Below are 25483 nucleotides of genomic sequence, written 5' to 3'. Positions count from 1 at the left end.
ATCAAATCAGTTGCAAGTTCCTTTTCGAGGGGAAAACCCAATCTCTCAAGGTTTTCCACATACCCAATCATCTTGAGTACATGGGGACCTACAGGGGCTCCCTCAACTAACTTGCTTTGAAAAAGGGCTTTTGAAACTTCAAACCTCTCATGCCTTGCTTGCTCTTGATAGAGCAACTTCAGGTGTTCGATCATATCGAACGCTGACATGTTCTCATGTTGCTTTTGCAATTCTGAGTTCATGGTAGCCAGCATGAGACAAGTAGTTTCATTGGCATCATCGACATGCTTCTTATAAGCATCTCTTTCTGCCTTAGGTGCAGAACTAGGAGGTTCCTCTTCAGGAACAGGTGTCTCCAAGACATACAGCTTTTTATCATGTTTGAGGATAATCCTCAGGTTTCGGTGTCAATCCAGAAAATTTTTCCTTATCAAGGATTGATCGCAGGATGTTGTTAGAGGTGTTTGCTGTCATGGTAATCTACACAAGGATTAATGAAAATATAAGTATCATTGACATATTTAATTAGGCCTTTAATTATACATGCTCCCACTATTTTATTCAAAACAAATGACCCTCATCATTTGATTCGGAAAATCCCGTTGGAAGATTTTCTAGTGGGTCGAGATCCATATTTCACTTCGTTCTAAGTCCGCGTAGGCGGATTACACAAAACTAGGTTATTTAGGTAGGAACTCCTTCCAATTGTATCTCATACAACTCTCGAAAATTTCAGTTGGGTGAATAACTCCTTATTCCAATCCATCATATGGATCATTCCCAACTCTTGCTTCTAAACATATATATAATCTTATTATAATTTGTTTAGTTAAGTTTGACCCATTGTTTTAACAGTTGGATATTACAATTATCCCATCGCACCTTACTAATATAGAACATGCACCTCGCGTAGGCGAAACCTACATTATTCGATACTAGTCTTGATGAGTGTTAAAACTTGGAAAGCTTAAAACTTAATATTTATTTTGAGGGAATTGCAATTTTTCTGATTTCACCGGCTTGTTTATCATATAAACCGTCTCTCACATGCATCAACATACATTCACATGCATCAACATACATACATACATAATGAAACAGTTATGGCCCCTAGCGCAATTGTTCTCCCAAGTCAATGAGAGAACCTAAGCTAACCTACAACGATCTAAGCTTCTCCAAGCAAGATCTTCAAGGTTGTCCTCCTTTGGCACTGACTTCTTTGCTTTCTTCATATCATTACATTACATGAAAGAAACTCGTTTTACATACGAGGGAGTGAGATGAGAAAAGAAGTTACATTTGGGAGATTAAGAGAGAGGCACGACACGCAGGTCGTATTTTAAAACCCAAAACAAAACAAAGGAAAACTAAGGCCATAACCGATCACCACAAGACAATAATAAACACTTTATTATTATTATTATTAATTCCTTTAATTAATTAAAATCAAATTAAATTTCGACGACCGATCACACTACGCAGAGTTAGCCGGGGGTCCGCTGCCCGGGCAGCGCCCCTGCTCGAAAATTTTAATGAACAATTCATTTAAAATTGACGTCGTTTTTCGTATCAACACTTGATACTTCAAAGCACTTTTTCTAGCCGAACGGGTGAATTTTTCCTTGCGTTAACCGGTTAACCATATGCGTTAACCGGTTAACACTGTTTGAAAACTTTTAGAAAATTCTTTTCTGCCTTGCGTTAACCGGTTAACACTGTTTGAAAATGTCTTGGAAAACTGTTTTCCACCTTGCGTTAACCGGTTAACCAAATGCGTTAACCGGTTAACACTGTTTGAAAATCTCAAAAAAATTTATTTCGCATTCCGTTAACCGGTTAACCATATGCGTTAACCGGTTAACACTGTTCCAAAAATGTTTAGAAGGATGTATTCAGTTTCTCGTTAACCGGTTAACCATACGCGTTAACCGGTTAACACTGTTCGGAAAAGTGTTTAGAACGCACAACTCTTGTGCAGTCAAACCCCAATCGCATAACTCTCTGACAACACAACCCTTGTGCCGTCACTAACCCTGATGCACCAATTTCAGACCGTCAAACACATCTCGATTGTTAATTCAGTATGATTGATCAACACGTCATTGCTTCACCATACTAATGTCGGATCAAGAAGCAAACAATCATTGATCGCTCAAAGGAAAACAATCATCGAGGGTTTGAATGAACGAAACGAGAACACTATATCATATATAATGTATTTTGCATCAGGATTACATATATCACATATATGTAACTTGATCGATCTCAATTTAACCTTTGATTCATTCTGTCTTTAATCATATTATTACAGAACAAAAACAGTTATCAGATTCATGGTTTCGTAAGTGGCTCTGATACCACTGTTGGAGAATTGCCATCCAAGGCGCAGCGGAATTTAAAAATTTCTCCATTTAGTGATCCTTACGAATGGGCATGATCAGTGATAGAATCGTTACCTCTTGTGGCGATTCAAACCTTTGGTGAAGATCTCTGATAATGATCAAAACCTTTGATACAGATCCACGGGGCGATCACGAACGTTGAACGATGACAACGTCTCTACTCAGTCCCCACGAACGGATTCCTTCAATCGCAGTGCTAGCTGTTATGAATGAAGGCTTTGAGTGAGAGAAAGAGGGAAACAAAATTCCAAGTCTCTACTTGAATTTCTGTCTGAGTGGATTGGAGTGACAATGCTTCTACCCAAGGGGTTCTATTTATAGAACCACTTGTGTGGGCTTCAAGCTAAAAAGCCCACTTAAGTGTATTTTGGCCCATATCTTATAATATGCCCAAAATCACTTAAGTATTTGGTACCTTACCATATTTCGTCTCCCACTTAAGTGCACCGTACCTTACGGTGTTCCTTAGTTACTCTATCTCTCATCAATCCGTCCTTTGTGTGTGACCCTATAGGTTTTTGCGACGTTGGCAATTATATTAAATCACGCATTTAACATAATAAACAGTGAGCGGTATCTAGCAACACATCACTGCTACCCAAGTCACGAAAATGTCATGTGGTCTGACAAAACCTCCTGTGATAATAATTATGTGTATAATTTCCCCTTTGCCCTTATGTCTATATTGAACACAAGGTATAGACCGTGTCACCCTTGTCCAGTTCAATATTGGGCCCATAGACATTTATCCTGTTACGCAGGATTAGCAAATTCCATCTATGACACTTATGTCCCTCAGCATGCTTCGTAGAGTACCCATCAACTGTCTTTATGGTTATCCAGTTACGGACAACGTTGGATCAGCAACAAAGCACTCGACTCTACATCTAGGATCCATAGTGGTTTCAGGTTGAAGAGTGGTATACACTATTATCACCATGAGAATAACTTATGACACTTTGTATAACTTTCTATATAGTATTCTCATAGCGGGTCAATCCGGTATAAATATTACTCCTAATATTCATACCTATGTTTAAGACTTGATAACTCTTTATCCATGATCCATGAGATGTGATCACCAGTCTACAAACATAATAGTCTTAATGCTTTAATGTTATCCCACTTCACACTAAAGCTCGACTACGGATACTTTAAGAATAGTGTCCTTATGTTTAATGTGTTCTCATGATTAAGTCACACTTAATACATTAAACGGACTATCTATTCCAGGGACTTTATTAATCAACCATAATAAAGAAAATGCCTTTAAATAATTCGATACAAGTACCAAAAGTATTGGCCTCTAGGGCTTACACCAACATGTTTAATGTATCAAGTGTGACTTAATCATGAGATCACATTAAACATAAGAACACTATTCTTAAAGTATCCATAGTCGAGCTTTATTGTGAAGTGGGATAACATTAAAGCATTAAGACTATTATGTATATAGACTGATGATCACATCTCATGTATCATGGATAAGGAGTTATCAAGTCTTAAACATAAGTATGAATATTAAGAGTAATATTTATACTGGATTGACCCGCTATGAGAATACTATATAGAATGTTGTGTAAAGTGTCATAAGTTATTCTCATGGTGATAATGGTGTATACCACCCTTCGACCTGAAACCATTATGGACCCTAGATGTAGAGTCGGGTGTCTTATTGTTGATCAAACATTGTTCGTAACTGGATGACCATAAAGACAGTTGATGGGTACTCCATGAAGCATGCTAAGGGACATGAGTGACCTAGATGGAATTTGCCCATCCTGCGTAACAGGATAATTGTCTATGGGCCCAATATTGAACTGGACAAGGATGACACGGTCTATGCCTTGTGTTCAATATAGACATAAGGGAAAAAGGGTAATTGTATACATAAGTATTATCACAAAAGGATTTGTTAGATCACATGACATTTTCGTGTCTTAGATAGCAGTGATGTGTTGCTAGATACCCTCACTGTTTATTATATTAAATATGTGATTTAATATAATTGCCAATGCCGTGAAAACCTACAGGGTCACACACAAAAGAACGGATTGATGAGAGATAGAGTAACTAAGGAATACCGTAATGTACGGTGCACTTAAGTGAATTGTAGAACATCGTAAGGTACAGTGTACTTAAGTAGAATACGAAATATGGTAAGGTACCACGCGCTTAAGTGATTTTGGTATATTATAAGATATGGGCCACATACACTTGAGTGAGCTTTTTTAGCTTGCAGCCCACGCAAGTGATTATATAAATAGAACCCTTATGTAGAAGCATTTGTGCAGTTGCAATTTCGTTTCTCTCTCTCTCTCTCTCACTCAAAGCCTTCATTCGTAGCAGCTAGAACTAAGATTGAAGGAATTCTTTCGTGTGGACTGAATAGAGGCGTTGTCATCGTTCAACGTTCATGATCGCTCCGTAGATCTGCATAAAGGTTACAATCGCCACAAGAGGTAACGATTCTATCACTGATCATGCCCATTCGTAAGGATCACTAAAGGAGAAATTTTAAATTCCGTTGTGTTTTGGATTGCTCTTCTCATTCAGATATGTCCCTAGGATCATAAGGATTTTCCCCCTAATTGGGAGGACCCTTAGGTGACTTGCTCCTAGTCAGGAATGTCTCAAAGTGGTATGCCCCTGATCAGACCATTGTTTATATTTCCTTGGTGCTAAGTATTGAATTGTGAGAAAAATATTCTTTTTGAAAAGTAATTATAACATCATGCTCATGCAAGTTTTTGAAATTGAAAATTGTTATGGAAAACGGATATGGTGTATACAGATGATATATGTCCATGAGGTTGGCACAAAGGAAGATGTGATAGAACAAGATGGTTAATAACAAACATTCAGAGTTAGCTTAACAACGATTTTTCCCAGTATGCTTTCATAGTGGACCTAGCTTCAATTAGAATTTTTGAAGGTTGTAACGTGGCCTGATTCATGGTTTAACAAAAAAAAGATATAAGGCTCAAATTTTAATTGTATCCTACCCCTTCTCCTTGATGTTCTCCATTCCTAAATTCAATTAACTCAATAAATGCTTTCAATCTGCAAGAGAGTTTTGATAGTAATGATGATGAAGGTAATGGTTCAAGCACCGATGAGATTCTTGAGGTGGCAGTCACCTACTTTCACTTACAAGCTTGTTTCCGTTTTTCTTTTTTTTCTTTTTAATCCCTATTTTTGCATGGACCAATTATTTTGAATTGTGGTCCATCGGGATGCCCTAACTTTTGCCTAAGTCAACTCCTTTTTAGTTTTTGACTTAGCAAGATTTTAAACAACTCTTGTGATATTTGATTTTGATTTCAAAAGTTGTGACTACCATGTTAGCTAATGTGAGCTTTGACTTCATTGCTTCCTCGAAGTTGAATGGTGTGAGGAATAAGATGTGCTTAAACCTATTATCCTTGTGATTAGATGGAATAATTCTCTTGAGACTAGAATGCATCATTGGATTAATTGAAACTACCCTGCCCCTGGTTAATATTAAGGGTTTTTATAAATTGAAAAAGAAACACCAACGTCTGGCTCGATGGGGTTGACTACGAATTAACTCTTTATTTCTCCAGTGTTTAGGGAAGCGAAACAATATCTTACATCGTCAACCAGGTCTTACTATTAAAAGCATACTCATCAAATTCAGTTATTTATTACATCATTCTCCTCTTAAGTTTGTTAAGAGGTAAAAGTGAAATGGAAATTTTTGATTTTTTAGCAAGTGATGGCATAGAAGAGAGTGTAAACTAATGGATTGATTCAAAAATATGCATGCTCGTTTTATTAAAATTACTTTTTAAAGAGTACAAATTTTAAATACAAACAACCCTTAGCAAAAAAGAAATTACAACTAGCAATGATAAAGTCTATTAATTCCAGGGATGAGCTTAATTGTTGATCCATTGTCTTTAGGGGATGCTTTTTTTGACGTCCTTGCACATTGTTAAAGTAAGTGTGACCATTCACCAATGGGACTCCTTCTTTGAAAGTCAATTGTAGGTCTTGTACTTTGTGCTCACATCGGGCATTCTCGCCATGACTTCTAGGGTATAGACCAGGAGAGAGATCATTCGGTTGTAGTCCTACTAGGGCACCTCTGATTAAGTCATGAGACGTTAGTATAAGATCCAATTTCCTTCCAAGCTTCCTTTGTTGTGATTAATGAGGCGCATATGGCTGCTACTAAAGAAGATATTGTTGCAGACCTTGTTACGGTGACATCATCCAGGTTCGTTGTATTTAAAGCATTGGATAGACCGGTGGCTTGCAAGGCAAAGGGTTACCTTCTCTCTTAAATGGTACTTGCTCTTCTTGAGACATGTGGCAAGTTCATTTGCGAGCATCGGGAGACTTGCTAGCTGGATAGGGGCAAAAGTGGAAAGGATATGCAAATGTATATGTATGTATGCAAATGCACGAAAATGAATGGGTATGCAAAAATATTTTTTTATTTTTTACTTTGAAGGTATGCTAAAAGGTTTTCTTTTAGATGCAACACAAGTGTCGCGTTAGGATAATGACAGGTAAGAGAACCCGCACAGGTTTAGAGATTGTGATGGATATAGAATCCACATATGGGTTTAAGGATAATGTCGAATATAAGAAGACCTTGTTTAAGAAGGTTCCTTATAGATAGGGATAATAATTGGCATGGGAAACCCAAACAGTTTCGGGATATGTAAGATAATATGCAAGCATGACCTAGTTAAGGGTAGATTCCTTATGATATGTCAGATCTAGGCTTAGACTACCCAATCCCCTCACTTGTAGGATATAAAGCTTTGGGTAAGATAATAGTCCTAGAGTCGTGGATTATACCCTTGTTTTACCATGAGAAGGAGCAAGCCTTCCTACGGTAATCCTTCGGGATAAGTCTCGTCTAGGCGGGACCTTAGTAACGACCTTTGCACGTTGATAACATAAGGTCACCCTAAGTTAAGAGGGTTCTAGAAGAGGTCCCCAGAGTCATGGATCGAACTCAAAGTTTTATCATGAGGAAGTGTTGGCCTTCTCATGACAACCCTTTTGAATTGATCTATTCTGGGTGGAATCGTCATCAAAGACCCTACGGGATGAAAACCCCGGTGGCCGAGATAGGACGACCCCTTACTTAAGCTTATATTTTTTCTGAAGCCCAGGTTTTGGCTCCACACCTTTAAAAATCCCAATCAATATGATATGACAGGCATAATAATATAGTAAAGAATAAAGTGAATAAATAAATAAAAAAACATAAATAAAGGAAAGAAAATACACATAGAAACAAGCATAACCCTAAAACCCAAGGTTAGGATGGACTCTCTTTAGGGAAAGTATAAGAACTCCCCAGCAGAGTCGCCAGCTGTCGCGGTTGGAAAATTGACAGAGTCGCCACCATTCTTTATTCGTTCTTAAGGAACATGGAAATAATGATAAAACCTATTAACTAAAGGTGAGATGCTAGGTTCGGGAGTCAGTTAAGTAAAGGGAAGGTGTTAGACACACCTTACTTCCATTGTACCCAATGAGATCCTCCTCTAATTTTAAGATTAGTGTGTCCTTAAGATGATTGCTTTAATATTTATTAGTTGTTTAATTATTTATTTATTTACAAAAATGTTTATTATTTTAATAAGGGAAGCCCTAAAAATTGTTTTTTGATTATTATACTCGATAGAGTCTTCCAACTCTACGCCTACGTACCCTCAAATTTATTGAAGGATCAGAGCCCCGTAGTCCGTCTTAAAAAATGTTGGTTGGTTTGTTGTTTTTTTCCCTTAAAAGTTCTCACGCATCGGGGACGGAGAAGTAATTGATTTTAAAAAATGCCTCAATTCACTAAAGCGGAGGACTTATAGTTTAAGGTGAGTTTATATTGATTTTATCCCTTTTATCCCTTTCAAAAATAGTATTTTAATTTATTTAAGAAAATAAGTTAGGAGTCATAATTATGTATTAGACATAACCCTTTATCCGGATTTTATCCCCGATTTATCCCTTGACTTATCCCCTTTAATTAATGCAACAAAAAAAAATCTCGTTAATTTGATTATAAAAAAATATTCATAGTGATACGATATATGATTATTCAATAATAAAAGTTTAATCTAGAAACTCCCAAAGAACATATCTCTTATCCTAATGTTTGTCCCTTGTTTTTATCCCTTAAAACCCTATGATTTTATCTCATATTTATCCCCCAAAAATTTATATTCAATAAATCATAATTCCTCATTTTATTAATCCCTAATTAATTAAATATGTATTATTTTATATTAAACAAGAAAATTATTAAATCAATTAATTATAAAGATTTATGATATACTTTATCCCTTAATCCTAATTATTATCCCTAACCTAGAATGATTAAAATCCCAAATTCCTTCTAGAAATAAACTTTGTTTCTATCCTAAGATAGATCTAATTAATCCTAAGTAAATAAATATTAAATTATTAATTATATATTATTATTTTTCTATGTTAATTATAATATCAAATTTTTTTGATTTAATGTATGGAAAGAAAAGTTAAGGAACCAATTAATTGCAAAACGTTCTAATACATGAAGAAAAGTAACTATACTTAAGATTAAAATATATAGAACTCAAGAAAACCAATATATGACAAACTAATATTGTGTGACCCATTTTTCTATCATATTCATGTGACTAGCAAGTGAGAATGTGCTATAACAGTGCAACAGCCAATAAGGTCCCAATACAAATATTTCAATCCAACGATAAAAAAATAAAGACATAAAGAGATTTATCTATACAACATAAATTTCTATTTTCATTTTGAATGAAACAAAATACTATCATGTTCGTATCTGTACTAAGAATAAAGTGTACCTTTCTATCTCTCTCTTATGTAATGATGGAGAAGACGTGCGGTAGCGGCGGATCAGAGAAGTATTGGCAAGGGGCAGCGCTGTTGAGGGTGCCGAATGCGATATCAGATACGTGATTGTTTGGATCTGTTTCCGGTATGAGAGGCATTGAGGTTCGTTCTTTTTTCCGGCGGCCACGTGCTTGTGTTCGTTTTCCGCGACAGAAGGTATGTCACAGATCCAAGATTTTGTTTCTTCTTCTTTTTTTGGTTGTTGTTGCTTTTCCGTGATTTTGTCGGAATTTCATGATACGATATGGATGTTGTTGCAAGGTTGAATTGAAACTGGGAATTTGATTACACAGTGAGAATAAAGAGAAAAGTTTGAGTATATGTTTTTTTATCATGGTTTTCTACCTGATAGAAACAAAATATTATTATAGCCTTTTTTAGTGCCCCAAGAATTGGTTTGTGGTTAGTGCTTGAAGTTGATTCCACGCTGGAACAACTATTCTATTGTTACAGTTCATTGCAAATTCAAGAGACATAGTATTGTGCTTCAAGTCTTAATAGATGGTGCATAATCAACATTAGCTTAAACACATGAATGATTTGGACTTGCCATCATAAAAATTTGAGATTTCATTCCTATCAATAACCAACTTGATAAATCTCCAAAAATTACAACTATATAATTTTAAGAAAATTAGTAACGATCAATGTTTCATCTTCAGCTATATTTAATGAAAAATTGTATGTTCACAAGATTTCGCAACAAAAAAAGTGAGATTAGTTTTAGAGTAAAATATACAAACATACTTAAATTCAAACTCCTTATTAAACTAGTTTTTACGATGATTTATCTAAACACACAGAATATCAATTGGTGACCTTTTTTAGTGTGAAAAGCATGTTCCACGTGTATCTGAAATGGTGAAGTGGGTTATGATTAATCATAATTTGTGTTAGAAATTGATAAAAAAAAAATTATGAAAGAAAACGTAATAACTGAATTTGAAAAAGTAACCATCAAATAAACATCATATGGTTTTAAAAAATCTATAAGAAATAAACTCTTTAAAATAAAGTTGGGACTCCTAAAAAATCGTGTTTAGGACTTTGTGTGTGAAATTCTTTGTATAATTGTCCCCCCTTCTTGTGAGAAAATGATTTTGTCGGAATTTCATGATACGATATGGATGTTGTTGCAAGGTTGAATTGAAACTGGGAATTTGATTACACAGTGAGAATAAAGAGAAAAGTTTGAGTATATGTTTTTTTATCATGGTTTTCTACCTGATAGAAACAAAATATTATTATAGCCTTTTTTAGTGCCCCAAGAATTGGTTTGTGGTTAGTGCTTGAAGTTGATTCCACGCTGGAACAACTATTCTATTGTTACAGTTCATTGCAAATTCAAGAGACATAGTATTGTGCTTCAAGTCTTAATAGATGGTGCATAATCAACATTAGCTTAAACACATGAATGATTTGGACTTGCCATCATAAAAATTTGAGATTTCATTCCTATCAATAACCAACTTGATAAATCTCCAAAAATTACAACTATATAATTTTAAGAAAATTAGTAACGATCAATGTTTCATCTTCAGCTATATTTAATGAAAAATTGTATGTTCACAAGATTTCGCAACAAAAAAAGTGAGATTAGTTTTAGAGTAAAATATACAAACATACTTAAATTCAAACTCCTTATTAAACTAGTTTTTACGATGATTTATCTAAACACACAGAATATCAATTGGTGACCTTTTTTAGTGTGAAAAGCATGTTCCACGTGTATCTGAAATGGTGAAGTGGGTTATGATTAATCATAATTTGTGTTAGAAATTGATAAAAAAAAAAATTATGAAAGAAAACGTAATAACTGAATTTGAAAAAGTAACCATCAAATAAACATCATATGGTTTTAAAAAATCTATAAGAAATAAACTCTTTAAAATAAAGTTGGGACTCCTAAAAAATCGTGTTTAGGACTTTGTGTGTGAAATTCTTTGTATAATTGTCCCCCCTTCTTGTGAGAAAATGGTTTTTATTTACGGTGAAAATTAGGTCAACAAAAAAGGAAACTATTTAATTGTGATAGAGCACAACCAATCAAAAATGAGATCTGAAAAAATTGATAAAATACATTGAATCTGGACACTTTTGATATATATATTTTTTTAATATTTTTTAACTATTTTTGTGAATAAAATGCAAAAAGGTGAAAAAATCAATTTTTAAAAAATATATAAATTAAAATACATCGAAAGTAAGAAAGATGAGATTTGAACACATGACTTTTCCATTCTAACTTCTTAAAAGTCCTCTTTTACCAATTGGACCAATATATTTAGTTAAAACAAAATGGATTCATAATATTAATATGTTAATGAGAGTTAATTATATTAACAATATTAAAACCTCTATAATTTCATCAATTTATACTTTTATTAAGTAAATACTACCCCTAATTAATTGATTTTTTTAAATCAATATATTATCCTGATTACTAACACTACTAATTTTCCCAAAAATTAATAGTAATACTCTTTTTAGCATGCTCCTACAAATTATGTTTTTTTTTAAATAATTTAAATAATACCCCTAAACTAAAATCAACTCCTAAGAGGGACTAAAAAATCAAAATGGTCTATCTTTTGACTTTTTAGGTCACTTGACCAGATGACTGGTATGCTCTGGATGTGTTAGTGTTTACCGAAAATAAAAATTAAAAGGTGGTCAAAATTTTGGGTACGACACTCCAGACACATGACTGGAAGCAAAAACCTACTGGTTGACCTCTAACCTCATGTCACCAGCTATGTAACTTTTGGTGATGAAGCAAAGGGTGAAATCAAGGGGATTGGAAAGTTGAATTGTCCTGGAGTTCCTAACCTTGGTAATGTGCTGCTTGTTAAAGGATTGACTACAAACCTGATCAACATCAGTCAACTGTGCGATCAAGGTTTAAATGTGAACTTCAAAAAAACTGAATGCTTTATTACTAATGAAAAAAATGAGGTGATCATGAGAGGAGTCAGGTCTAAGGACAACTGCTATATGTGGATTTCTCAAGAAACTAGTTATTCATCAATATGTGCTCTAGATAAAGAAGAAGAAGTGAAACCATGGCATCAAAAACTGGGTCATCTGCATCTTAAAGGAATGAAGAGGATCATATATGTCGAAGCTGTCAGAGGAATCCCAAAATTAAAGATTGAAGAAGGAAGAGTATTTGGTGAATGTCAGATTGGAAAGCAGACAAAAATGTCACATCATAAGATCAAACATGACACCACATCTAGAGTGCTGGAACTTCTCCACATGGACTTGATGAGACCTATGCAGGTGGAAAGTCTTGGTGGGAAAAGGTATGCTTATGTTGTGGTGGACGAATTCTCCAGATATACCTGGGTGAATTTTATAAGGGAAAAATCTGATGTGTTTGATGTGTTCAAAGACCTTTGCCAAAGACTTCAAAGAGAAAGAGAAAGTCATGTTATCAGAATCAGAAGTGATCATGGGAAAGAATTTGAGAACAGTAAATTTGCTGAATTCTGTTCATCTGAAGGTATTGGTCATGAGTTCTCTTCTCCCATTACCCCTCAACAAAATGGTGTGGTGGAAAGGAAAAATAGAACTCTCCAAGAATCTGCTAAAGCTATGATTCATGCTAAGAAGTTGCCTTATCACTTCTGGGCCGAAGCTATGAACACGGCCTGTTATGTTCACAACAGAGTAACCTTGAGAAAAGGGACCTCAACCACTTTATATGAAGTATGGAAGGGAAGAAGACCTACTATCAAATACTTCCATGTGTTTGGTAGTAAATGCTATATCCTGGCTGATCGTGAACAAAGAAGGAAAATGGATCCCAAGACTGGTGAAGGAATATTTTTGGGCTACTCAACAAACAGCAGAGCCTTTAGAGTTCTTAATTCCAAAACAAAAGTTATGATGGAATATATCAATATTGTTGTTGATGATCAAGAGACTGATGTCACAGACGATGTTGAAACATTTCTGAATGATGCCCCAGCTGAAATCCTGGACAAAAGTAGTGAGAATGAGTCCACTCAAGCTGAACCTGAAGCTGATCAAGTAAATAAGGGACCCTCTATCAGAATTCAGAAGGATCATTCTAAAGGTCTCATTATAGGAGACCCAAATAAAGGGGTCACCACTAGATCAAGGGAAGTGATCTCACATGTCTATTTTGTGTCCAAGATTGAGCCTAAGAATGTTAAAGAAGCCTTAACTGATGAATTCTGGATCAATGCCATGCAGGAAGAGTTAGGCCAATTCAAGAGAAATGAAGTATGGAAATTGGTTCCAAGACTTGAAGGAATAAATATTATTGGAACAAAGCGGGTTTACAAGAATAAATCTGATGAAAAAGGTGTGGTTACTAGAAATAAAGAAAGATTGGTAGCACAAGGATACACTCAAGTTGAAGGAGTTGACTTTGATGAAACATTTTCTCCTGTAGCTCGCCTGGAGTCCATTAGATTATTGCTAGGAGTGACATGTATTCTGAAGTTTAAACTGTTCCAAATGGATGTGAAAAGTTCCTTCTAAAATGGCTACTTGAATAAGGAAGTATATGTTGAACAACCAAAGGGATTCACATACCCAAATCTTCCAAAGCATGTGTATAAGTTGAGGAAAGCTCTCTATGGGTTGAAACAAGCTCCTAGAGCTTGGTATGAGAGACTCACAGTGTTTCTCATTGACAATGGATACAGAAAGGGAGGCATTGATAAGACTTTATTTGTCCAAGATGAAGGAGGAAAGCTCATGGTGGCTCAGATCTATATGGATGATATTGTGTTTGGTGGGATGTCAAGTAAGATGGTTCAACATTTTGTTGAGCAAATGCAGTCTGAATTTGAAATGAGCCTTGTTGGAGAACTGGCCTATTTTCTTGGCCTGCAAGTCAAGCAAATGGAAGATTCTATCTTTCTATCTCAAAGTAAATATGCCAAGAATATTGTTAAGAAGTTTGGCATGGAGAATGCAAGCCACAAGAGGACACCTGCTCCTACTCATCTGAAAGTGTCTAAAGATGAAAATGGTGTCAGTGTGGATCAAAGTCTTTACAGAAGCATGATGGGGAGTCTGCTATATCTCACAGCAAGCAGACCTGACATTGCATTTGTTGTAGGTGTATGTGCTAGATATCAAGCTGAACCAAAGGTGAGCCATATAAACCAAGTGAAAAGGATCCTGAAATATGTCAATGGCACTAGTGACTATGAGATGCTATACACTCATGGATCTGAATATGTGCTGTCTGGATATTGTGATGCTGATTGGGCTGGAAGTGCTGATGATAGGAAAAGCATATCAGGAGGATGCTTCTTCTTGGGGAACAATTTAATATCATGGTTTAGTAAGAAGCAAAATTGTGTTTCTCTGTCTACTGCTGAAGCTGAATACATAACAGCTGGAAGTAGTTATTCTCAATTGGTGTGGATGAAACAAATGCTGACTGAATACAATGTCACGCAAGATGTCATGACATTGTACTGTGACAACCTGAGTGCTATAAACATCTCAAAGAATCCTATTCAGCACAACAGGAAAAAACATATTGATATTCGTCACCATTTTATTATAAAACTCGTGAAGGATAAGATTGTAGCCTTAGAGCATGTTGCTACTGAGATGCAGTTAGCTGATATTTTTACAAAGGCCTTGGATGCAAATCAGTTTGAAGTCCTGAGAGGAAAATTAGGGATTTGCATTTATGAAGACTTGTAGCAATTAATATGGAGTGGAAAAAGTAAGCAAATTAGTGTCTATGTGGATAAAATAAAGCGCCCCCATTATGGTAAATCATCACCTAGTTTTGGAAATACCATCTATCACGTCTTCACACGCTACCCCCATAACCTCACTACCTACTCCAACTCTTCCATCTTCCTGCTCCTTCTTCACTTACCTCTACTAGGGCAACTGCACTTTTTCCAGAAAAACTCCAAAATGTCACAACATCAAAATACTTCTGCTTCAAAAATTACTAAGTCTACTCAAAAGGTTAGCGCTCCTCCTATGAACATTCCCGATGATGAGATTCTGGATGTGGTTCCTCTCTCAGTTATTCCTTGCGAGGCCATTGATTTGAACCATCCTATTGATGCCTCAGCTTCGGCATGCTCTGATCAAGGTAACTCCTCTTGTATTCCTTCTGGTTCAACTCCTACCACAAATTCTAAGGAAGATATACACCACACTGATCGTGTTATAAGAAACCTAGTCACTAGAATCCTTAATGAAGGACATTCTGTGAAGGGATTTTCTACTCCCCTGTCTCAAATTCACCCCTCTCCTGAGGCTGAACAACATAGTGAGAAGGATGACGATTCCTCCAGTTCTAAAAAGGACATGGTTGCTGAAGGGTTGTGCTCTCTAGGGCAAACTGTGTCTGATAAAGGAAAATTTGTGCCACCTAAAACTGCCAATGCTTCCTACTCTAAGAAGCATAATGATGCATACAATGTGATTAACCTAGAGGATGATAGGTCTGATGATCAAGAGTATAGCTTACTTCATCACTTAAAGCCAAGTGTGGCTAAATGCATGAAGACTCGAAAAGGAAGATCTATGGCTGAACTTATGTCAGCTAGAAAAGCTAAGAAAACTGCTGGTATTGGTCCCTCCAAATCTTGGAGCAAGGTTGAAGTAAAGAAGAGGAAGGTCAGAGAAGATTCTGAGTCTGAAGAGGATGTTGAGGAAGATGTCCCTGACATCTCTCCTATGAAGAAAACCACTGCTAGGAAGTCTCCTGTTAAAGTTGTTGTTGTTCATTTGGATAACATCTCTTTCCATCTTGAGGATGAAGCTGCCAAGTGGAAATTTGTGATTCAAAGAAGGGTGGTTGTGGAAAGGGAGTTGGGAAAAGATGTTGTTGATGTCAAGGAGGTCATGGACCTGATAAAGGCTGTTGGGTTGTTGAAGACTGTGGCTGGGTTCTCTCAATGCTATGAAGGTTTTGTTAAGGAATTCAATGTCAACATTCCTGAGGATATTGCTGATAAGAACAAGGAATTTTGTAAGGTGTTTGTGAGGGGTAAGTGTATCACATTCTCTCCCACTGTTATTAATAATTTTCTAGGAAGAAAAATTGAGGGTGCAGGTGAACTGGAAGCTACAAACAATGAGGTCTGTAGAGAGATTACAGCTAGGCAGGTGAAAGGTTGACCTATTAAAAAGCATCTTCCTGCTGGGAAGTTGACTGTCAAGTTTGCTATATTGCATAAAATAGGAGCTGCAAATTGGGTCCCTACCAACCATATTTCCACCACTGCTAATACCCTTGGAAGGTTTATTTTTGCTGTTGGAACTGAAGGAGAATTGCGGTCCAAAACGCAGCGGAAATTAAAATTTTCTCCTTTAGAGATCCTTACGAATGGTCATGATCAGTGATAGAATATTTACCTCTTGTGACGATTGAAACCTTTGGTGCAGATCTCTTGTGACGATCAAAACCTTTGCGCTGATCCACGAAGCGATCACGAACGTTGAACGATGACAACGTCTCTACTCAGTCCACACGAACGGATTCCTTCAATCTCAGTGCTAGCTGGTACGAATGAAGGCCTTGAGTGAGAGAGAGAGAGAGAGAGAGAGAGAGAGAGAAAACGAAAATAATGCAACCGCTATGAATGCTTCTGCACAAGGGTTCTATTTATAGAACCACTTGTGTGGGCTTCAAGCTAAAAGCCCACTTAAGTGTATTTTGGCCCATATCTTATAATATGCCCAAAATCACTTAAGCCTATGGTACCTTACCATATTTCGTATTCTACTCAAGTACACCATACCTTACGATGTTCTATAATTCACTTAAGGGCACCGTACCTTACGGTATTCCTTAGTTACTCTATCTCTCATCAATCCGTCCTTTGTGTGTGACCCTGTAGGTTTTCGTGACGTTGGCAATTATATTAAATCACGCATTTAACATAATAAACAGTGAGCGGTATCTAGCAACACATCACTGCTACCCAAGACACGAAAATGTCATGTGATCTGACAATTCCTTCTGTGATAACACTTATGTGTATAATTACCCTTTTGCCCTTATGTCTATATTGAACACAAGGTGTAGCAGTGTATTCGTCACTTTATGATTTATTGATTAAATCAAAAGCAAAGCATACAAAGAAATCGAGTCGCCACCGCACTTTTATTTATCCAAAGGAATGGCTAAAAAGCGAACAAAAGCCTAAGAAGTTTTACACATAGAAAACTAATGAAAAGATCAGAGAATATGGGTAAGGGGTAAATTACGCAATGGGAAGGTGTTAGGCACCCAAAACGTCCTAGGTACTCCTAGGGAGCCCTTTTCACACTTGTTGTACGAAATGTTATTTGTTATGAAATATTTATTGTGCAAACATGGTTGAAGGGATAAGAAAAGAATATACAAGTTATTATTTTTGTGTTTGAACGGATGAACCCGTTGCCTACGTACCTTTCCATGGAAGGTAAGGATCAAAACACCGTAGTTCGGCTAAAAGATTTCCAAAAGTATGAGTGGGGTTCATTTTAAACAAAAGCCCTAAGGTCTTTCGTTATCCACGGGAGAAAACTCAACCTTATATAAACAACAAGTCCACCATGTGAGAAAAGCTTCAACTTGCTAGTGAGGGGTTAACCCTATAATAAGCAAGGAAGTCTTACAATTCAATCACTAAGGACCAAGGTGAGGTTAACATCAACCAACTAGGATAAATCAAACCTATGGCTAATGTATGAAAACTTATCAAGAATGGACAAAGCCACAAAGCAATTGAATGAGTTGGATTAACCAATTAGGATTTATTCACAAAAGATGGTCAAAGTATAATTAGAATTCAATTCAAAGAAGTATTATGAAATGGAGTTTGAAAAATCAAAGGCCTAAAGCCTAGGTTTCTAATTTGAAAAGAAATGAAAATGTTTGCACAATATTTTTCAGGTTGAGATTAGCATGCAAATGGAGGTTTAAAGAAACAAAAGGTGGGTGGGTGAGGGAGTAAAACTTCTTAGATGTTCACCTCTTGAAATCATATGTAGATGATTCAAGTGTGTCCTTTGGAATAGGCAACAATGCAAGTAAGCAAATGAAAAAAGCAAATGGATACCGGATGCCAATCAATGGACTTACACCAATCTCACAAACAAACATGGATACCGGATACCAATCAATGGATTTACACCAATCTCCTAAAACAAAACAATGATACCGGATGCCAATCAATGGACTTATACCAATCTCACAAACAAACATGGATACCGGATACCAATCAATGGATTTACACCAATCTCCTAAAACAAAACAATGATACCAGATGCCAATCAATGGACTTATACTAGTCTCACACCATATCATTGGAACAACTGCCAAGTAATGGACTTATGCTTGTCTCCTCCATGGACAAAGCAAAAATGCTATAAAGCAAAGTTTATGAAATGATATACAAATGATGATGATAAATGCACTAAGGCACACTCAAGCAACTATGCACAGATGAATCAAGTAATCAGACAAACAAGTCAGTTAGCACACACTATATACAAGCAATTAGGCTCAAGCAAGGTTAGACTTTAAAGTCAACTGGAATGGGGTAAGTTGTGCTCTTAACCTTAACATTGAGAGTTAAGGTGAAGCAGATGAAATGGAGATGAGGGGTGTGCCTCATAGCTCTTATCCCTGGTCAGGGAGAGCATTGAATAATAGAAGGTGTGGGAGTTCAGAAAGTTGGAACTCTTCTCCACAAGTAGACTCTATAAGATCTTGGGTTAATATCCACAATGCATCAACATGTTATGTGAGCAAAGGGATGACACACTGAATAGTAGGAGATGGACTACACATCTCTTTTATCTACGAATTGCCTCATATGAGGACTTTTCCTGCTTGGCACAAAAAATAAACAATCACAAGCATTGCCTCTTAAGGAGGACTTCAGACAGGTGCCTGCCCACATAACAGGACAGGTCTTCCAGACTACATGAAGAAGAGAAATTATACCTAAGTGGTTAAGCAACCAAGCAAAAGCAAGTTCACAATGAACTTAAGCTACTTATGTACCTGTTGAAACATCAAACAAATCAGTACAACTATAAAGACAAACAACCAACAGTTAATATCAACAGTCAAACCCAATAAGCAAAGGCATAAGCCACAAGTCAAGCTCAAATGAGTTAACAACCCTACAAAACACACAATGTTAGTAGACAAAGGTAAACATCAAATGCTCAAATGATGGAGCATCATGAACCATATAACTTGGATGTTCAACCTGAAAACAAAGCTCAAAGATGAGAGGCAAACCACTAGGGTCAAAGATGGAGAAAAAATTTAAAACATAACCTGAAAATTAACATGAATCAACCTCAATCAATTAACAACACAATCCAAAAGGTCCCATGTCAATATCATTCACCAAATTCATTTTACAAACCAATCATGGCAAGGTATGCAAGTTGTGAGCACATTGAGACATCAGAATGAACAAATGCACATTAATTCAAAAATGGTTCAAATAATCTTGAGAAAATTCATGGATGAACAGAACATACAACATGATCAACACACCAAAAATTAGAGCAATTGGACATGATTAGGCATGGTAATCAAATTGTATAAGGCAAGGCTATCAAAACAAGCTCAAATATGACACAAAATGACACATCAACTTAGCACAAGCCTAAAACAGAAATGAAACATGGTAAAAACCTCAAATCAAAGCCAAAACAATCTTCAATATGTCTAGAAAAAATGTGTAAAATTTCACATCCATTGGATAAACCATAAGCACTTCACAATCCATTGAAGTTCAAAGCAATTCAAAAGCTCACAAATGGCAATCCAGAAAGAAAAATCTCAATCAAATCAGAAACCAATCCAAAAATTCCATAAATAATCATGATCATTCACAACATCCACAAGAAGCATCATACAAAAAATCACATCAATTGGAATTCATTTGGCATGGCAAATCAATTAATCAAGTTGGACAAGCAAAGGTGTGACACAAATTGTCACACCTACCTTAATATGATCATAAAACAGAAACCATAAATGGTAAAAATGCAAACTCAACACCAAAACGTCAAGTAAGATGTCTAGTTTAAGCATGTCAAATTTCATAGGCATTGGATTAAAACTCAACATTTCACAAAAGATATGGAAAGCAAGGTACAAAAAGGCATACATGTTAACAAACCCTAGGGCAAAATAAAAACCAGCCAAGCACAATTTGTGAAAAAATGATCATAAAATTCTAGACAAAAAATGGGACATAACACAAAAATCCTCATATTTTTTGAAGCAATTATCAATTAGATATGGATTTTATAAGATGAAGAAAAAATAAAAAAAAATGCATGTGGATCATGTACATGATTATGGAGGGAACATGGAAAATAATGCAAGGCAATTTGAATTTATGCTGGAGACCGGATTCGAACCTAAGCGAAATTTGAAAGTCCAGGCGCGCGCATATGAAACGCAACCGTTTTGTCCAAAACCCTAAACTCATGCAATGCCTTAATCCGCAGGTAATCATGAAGAACATGCAGCTAAATCCGCAGGAAACAGTATGAAGGTCATAACAAAATTCGCAGGAAAAACACAGGCATGAATGAACACAATGAAGATCTTCAAGATCTTCATCCTCAAATTTCCAGAAAAAATCATCATGTCCAGAAATTAACATTGAGCATATCATTGTAAAGTTCAAACATCATACATCAATAATCAACAACAATTTCGTCCAGGAAACAACATACATGCGCGGATCAAATGAAACAAGAATCATCATCAAAAATTCAAACTAACATATCTCACTCAATTTGGCACGGATTTCAGTGATTCAAAGCCTAAAATACTCAGCATTCAAAGATCTATCACATTATGGCAATGAAAATCAAGATTATGAGAATTGATTTGTAACCTCTTGTAGAAACAGAACTGGATTTAGCTGGATCTGTGCCTTTGCAATGCTCAAACTCTCCTCTAGAACACTTGTGAAGATGAATGGAAGGAGAATTGCAGCTCAGTTATGCACGATTCCACAGAATTTTTGATTTTCCATTGTTGCTTCCATGCTTCAAATGCTTCCACCTTGCACGAATTCCACTGATTTTGTGGAGGATCCTGCTCAAGAACAACTCAACAACAAGAATTAAGCAAGAAATTGGATTGGAAATGAAGAAAAATGGAAGAAAATTTTGAGAGAAAAGTTTTGTATTCTAGATCTAGATCTGAAAAATGAAGTGTTGTTAGCAGAAAATTTGTTAGGGTTTGCTATATATACTTCTTCTTAATCACTTCCCTAATCATGTTTAAGCATATGACAACTGGAATTAGCAAAATGAAGGTGTAAATGCAAATTAGCAAATTCACCTTATGCATGGTGTGCATGATGAACAGTGCACGTGATTGAGTTCAAATTCACTTAAAAATGCATTTTGGAGCTATTGGCAATGATAGAATGTTCCAACAAATGGCCAATTTTAAACTTTGAAAATTCCCTCCAAAAATCAAGTGAAATATCAAATATTCATGTGATCATAATTCATGAAATGCAATGCATGATTTGGATAGTAGAAGTCAAGAGAAGAATTTAGCAAAAAGAACCACTTGAATTGGACATTTGGTTGAGAAGTTATGCACATTTGAATCTCCATGTACACCTTGCCATGTTTTGATCATATCTCCTTAACCACACATGAGAAATGGATGATTTTGGACTTTTTGGAAATGGGAGAGAAGCATCTACAACTTTCATGTTCAACAAAATTTCATTTGAAGCTTTCTTGGTGATGTAATTTGAAGTTGAAGTTAGATGAAAACCTTTCCATTTTTGGCAATTTTGAATTATAGGTCACTTTCTATTTTTGGAAAGTTTTGACCTGACTTTATTTTCTTCAATGTTGATGTTTGAAATGTCAAATGAGACTTGTTTGAACATGAATGAAGTATTTCTAATCACTTCCCACCTCCAAAATCCACAGTTGACCTGGCAGTTGACTGGCTAGGGTTTCAGTTGGCTGAAGAATGCCTTGATGAGATTCAAGCCTCTACCACTTGGGATTTTGATTCAAAATGATATCATAGCTCATATACACTCTTGTGAATGAATATGGTGTCCAAATTCTCAAGAATGGCCACCATCTATTGCTCAATGACTGCCTTTGACTGCCTTGACCTGTGGTTGCTTCATCTGCAAGTAACAAGGTTAGATGACATATTTTTGTACTTTTGGTTAGTGATAAAGAGAAAAGCAATGATATACATATGTCAAACATGCTTGGTGATCAAGAATCACACTCAAAAGATGACCCACCCACAAGGAGGGAAGCAAGGTGCACAATGATCCTTGAGGCAATGATATGATATGATATGATGCCATGAGGGATCTTAGGGACAAAATTGGGGTCTTACAGATGCCCCTATTTAAGGTCATTCTAGCCGGAGGAGTGAAGTTTAGAAATCTTCATCTCGACGTGGTAGAATGGGCTTAAATAACAGAAATGAGACAAATTTTGGTCCCTAAGAGACCTCATGATGCAGATGTATGCATGCAAAGACCAACAAAATTATGTGGGGAATATGGGTCCACAAAGAAAAGACGATCCATCGGAGTAATACACTCACCAGGAACAGAGACTCTAACAGGACTCTCATGGGGATAAGAAAAAAGAATGCGTGAGCAGGACACGACTCTGGATTAGGGTAAAACTGACACTGCGTGAACAAGACACGACTGGACTGGAGACCTCACTGGGAAATGGAGGACTCAAACTGGGAAAAGAAAGAATTCCAAAGGAAGACACATCTATTGGAAAGACTCAAGCTGACTCAAACTATCCACAAAGGATACCTCGGATAAAAATCCGGACTCGGACTGGGGAAAGATTCACACAGAACCTCCCTGCCGGGGAAAATGCATATATTGGCAAAACGCCAATACAACAAAAGGGGTAAAATCACCACAAGAAACTCCACTGGAGAACGTCTGACAAAGAGACTCTCCTGGGGAAACAACAAAGAATGAGGTGTTACCGGTATAAGGGTAACAAACTCAGGAAGAATGAATATCTAAGACCGATATAAGGGTGAGAGATATCAATCAACCAAACATCTGAGAAAGACCTGAAAAAGGTACATCAACTCAGGAAGATCTGACTCCACAGGGGACCAAAGTCATAATAGGGAGTAGAAAGGAAGGAACACCAGAGATACCGGTTACTGGGTATATAATAGGTGACCGACCAAGGCGTGAATTGGTATATATGCCAAGACACTCATCATCCGAAAGGAGGGCTTGAAAAAGCAAATCGACTTACAGGATGGACATTCGAATCCACAACAGGAAAACGAATCTTACTCAGTTGGGGACACAAACCCAAAGAGCGCATGAGATATAATATCCGTTACCGTCAGAACGTGGATAGAATACTCGCATGAGATATATTATCTATTACCGTCAGAACGTAGATAATATACTCGCATGGAAGGAAACACCAGGGATACCGGTTACTGGGTATATAATAGGTGACCTACCGAAAACGTGAATTGGTATATATGCCAAGACACTCGTCATCCGAGAGGATGGATATTCGATTCTACAAAGAATACGAATCTTACTCTACTGGGGAAGATCAACAAAGGATTCCAACCAAAGAGTGAAAGAGATATATTATTCATTACCGTCAGAACGTGAATAATATACTCGAAAAGGAAGAGACACCAGAGATACCGGTTACAGGGTATATAACCGGTGACCAACAAAAAAGAGAGACAATCGATACCAAAAACAGGGTAAACGAAAGATAACTCACGGGGGATAAATTGCAAGCATCCGACAATTATCCAAGAAACAGAGAATATTCGATTCCACAAAAAGGAAAAACACGAATCTTACTCGACTGAGGAAACACAACAGGCTTCGACTGAAGAGTGCATGAGATATATTATCCATTACCGTCAGAACGTGGATAACATACTCGCATGGAAGATTATCCACAACCGGTTACTGGGTTAATAAAGGATAAATCGACCGAAAAGAAAGGCATCGGGATACCAAACTAGGTATATAAAGATGACCGATCAAAGGGAGCAACAACATTACCAACAAAAAAGGTACATGAAAAAAGACTCACCGGGGATGAATTGCATAAACAGCAATTATCCACAAGGACTTGCTGGCGACTTCAAAGGGGATAAAATTGCAAGCATACGGCAATGATCCAGAAGACTGCTGGGGATACAATTGCTAGCAAAAGGCAATTATCCAGAAGCAAGGGAGGAATATCAACACCGAATAACGGATGAAGATAACCACAAAGAGTAACCATCATCGGTTAGGATGAACAACAAGGTTAACTCTGCAAAGAGGAGAAATTAGGGTTTACAACTACCGAATACGGGGTAGAATACCAAAACTCTGGCTGGGGATAGAGTTGCTAGCATCCGGCAACTATCCACAAAAAGCACAGACTCCGTTGGGGAATAAAACCACAACAACATAGGATTTACAACTACCGAATACTGGGTAGAAGACCACAAAACCCACCATCAACCAGAGTGAACCACAAAGGTTACATCTGCTAGGGGAAAAGAGATAGGACTTACAATTACCAAATACTGGGTAATAGCCAACAACTCTGATGAGGATAAAAGATAGGGTTTACATCTACCGAATACGGGGTAGAAAACCAACACTCCACGTGGGGAATGAAAGAATGACAAAACCACACGGGAACCAAAATAGGGTTTGTAACAAACCACCAACTGCTGGAGAGCAGGGGAATAGGATTTACAACTACCGACTACTGGGTAGAAAACCAAATCGACTCTTGCTGAGGAATAAAAGGTATATAACCACAAATTCCGCCAAGAAGGCAAGAAACATAGGACTTACAGCTACCGGTATAAGGGTAGAGGCCCAAACTCTGCTGAGAATAAAAAGAATTACTGTCGGTTACTGGGCAATTCATTCATTTATTCCACAGGGAAGCACAAGAAACAGCTGACAAATAGCCAATTCGGAATCAAACCGAAAAGACAGACTGAATCAAAACTCGTCCTATGAGGATATAACTCAATAGGAAAATCCATCCCAATATATGTGTTGGGAGGAAACGGAAGAAACCGTCATCCACGAGGATATATCTCAGTGGGGAACTGCAGAAGGAAAGACAGACACTTTCTGCTTATGGGGCTGACTCTATATTGAGAGATTAAACACCCG

The 25483-nt window shown here is 36.7% G+C and overlaps 2 protein-coding genes across 5 annotated transcripts in view; both read left to right on the top strand.

Annotated features, from left to right (window-relative positions):
* Nucleotides 1-9026: 9026 nt before the first annotated feature.
* LOC127075384 (uncharacterized) overlaps nt 9027-25483 on the top strand; it is a 33885-nt gene continuing 17428 nt past the window's right edge. For 2 of the 4 annotated variants that reach the window (XM_051016859.1, XM_051016857.1), the window contains exon 1: nt 9032-9452. The gene's annotated coding sequence lies outside the window, so the exon portion shown is untranslated. Of the gene's footprint in view, nt 9453-9557; nt 9616-10436; nt 10712-25483 lie in introns of those variants that run through there. The other 2 variants (XR_007786421.1, XR_007786420.1) reach the window with 2 other exon arrangements.
* LOC127137338 (uncharacterized) lies at nt 15216-16433 on the top strand. Its single transcript, XM_051063809.1, has 3 exons — nt 15216-15754; nt 16103-16302; nt 16348-16433. The coding sequence occupies exons 1-3, from the start codon at nt 15216-15218 to the stop codon at nt 16431-16433; spliced, it is 825 nt and encodes a 274-aa protein (XP_050919766.1).

Source organism: Lathyrus oleraceus, chromosome 4, assembly GCF_024323335.1.
Source record: "Lathyrus oleraceus cultivar Zhongwan6 chromosome 4, CAAS_Psat_ZW6_1.0, whole genome shotgun sequence".
NCBI classification, from domain to species: Eukaryota; Viridiplantae; Streptophyta; class Magnoliopsida; order Fabales; family Fabaceae; genus Lathyrus; species Lathyrus oleraceus.
This window is presented reverse-complemented; position numbering and strand designations above follow the sequence as displayed.

Bases quoted from the DNA above. Each gene is read 5' to 3' on its own strand.
- LOC127137338 (XM_051063809.1), top strand. From the start codon at position 15,216: ATGTCACAACATCAAAATACTTCTGCTTCAAAAATTACTAAGTCTACT. The intron at 15,755-16,102 runs GTCTGATGATCA...TGTGATTCAAAG, and splicing joins ATTAACCTAGAGGATGATAG to AAGGGTGGTTGTGGAAAGGG. The intron at 16,303-16,347 runs GTAAGTGTATCA...ATAATTTTCTAG, and splicing joins TTGTAAGGTGTTTGTGAGGG to GAAGAAAAATTGAGGGTGCA.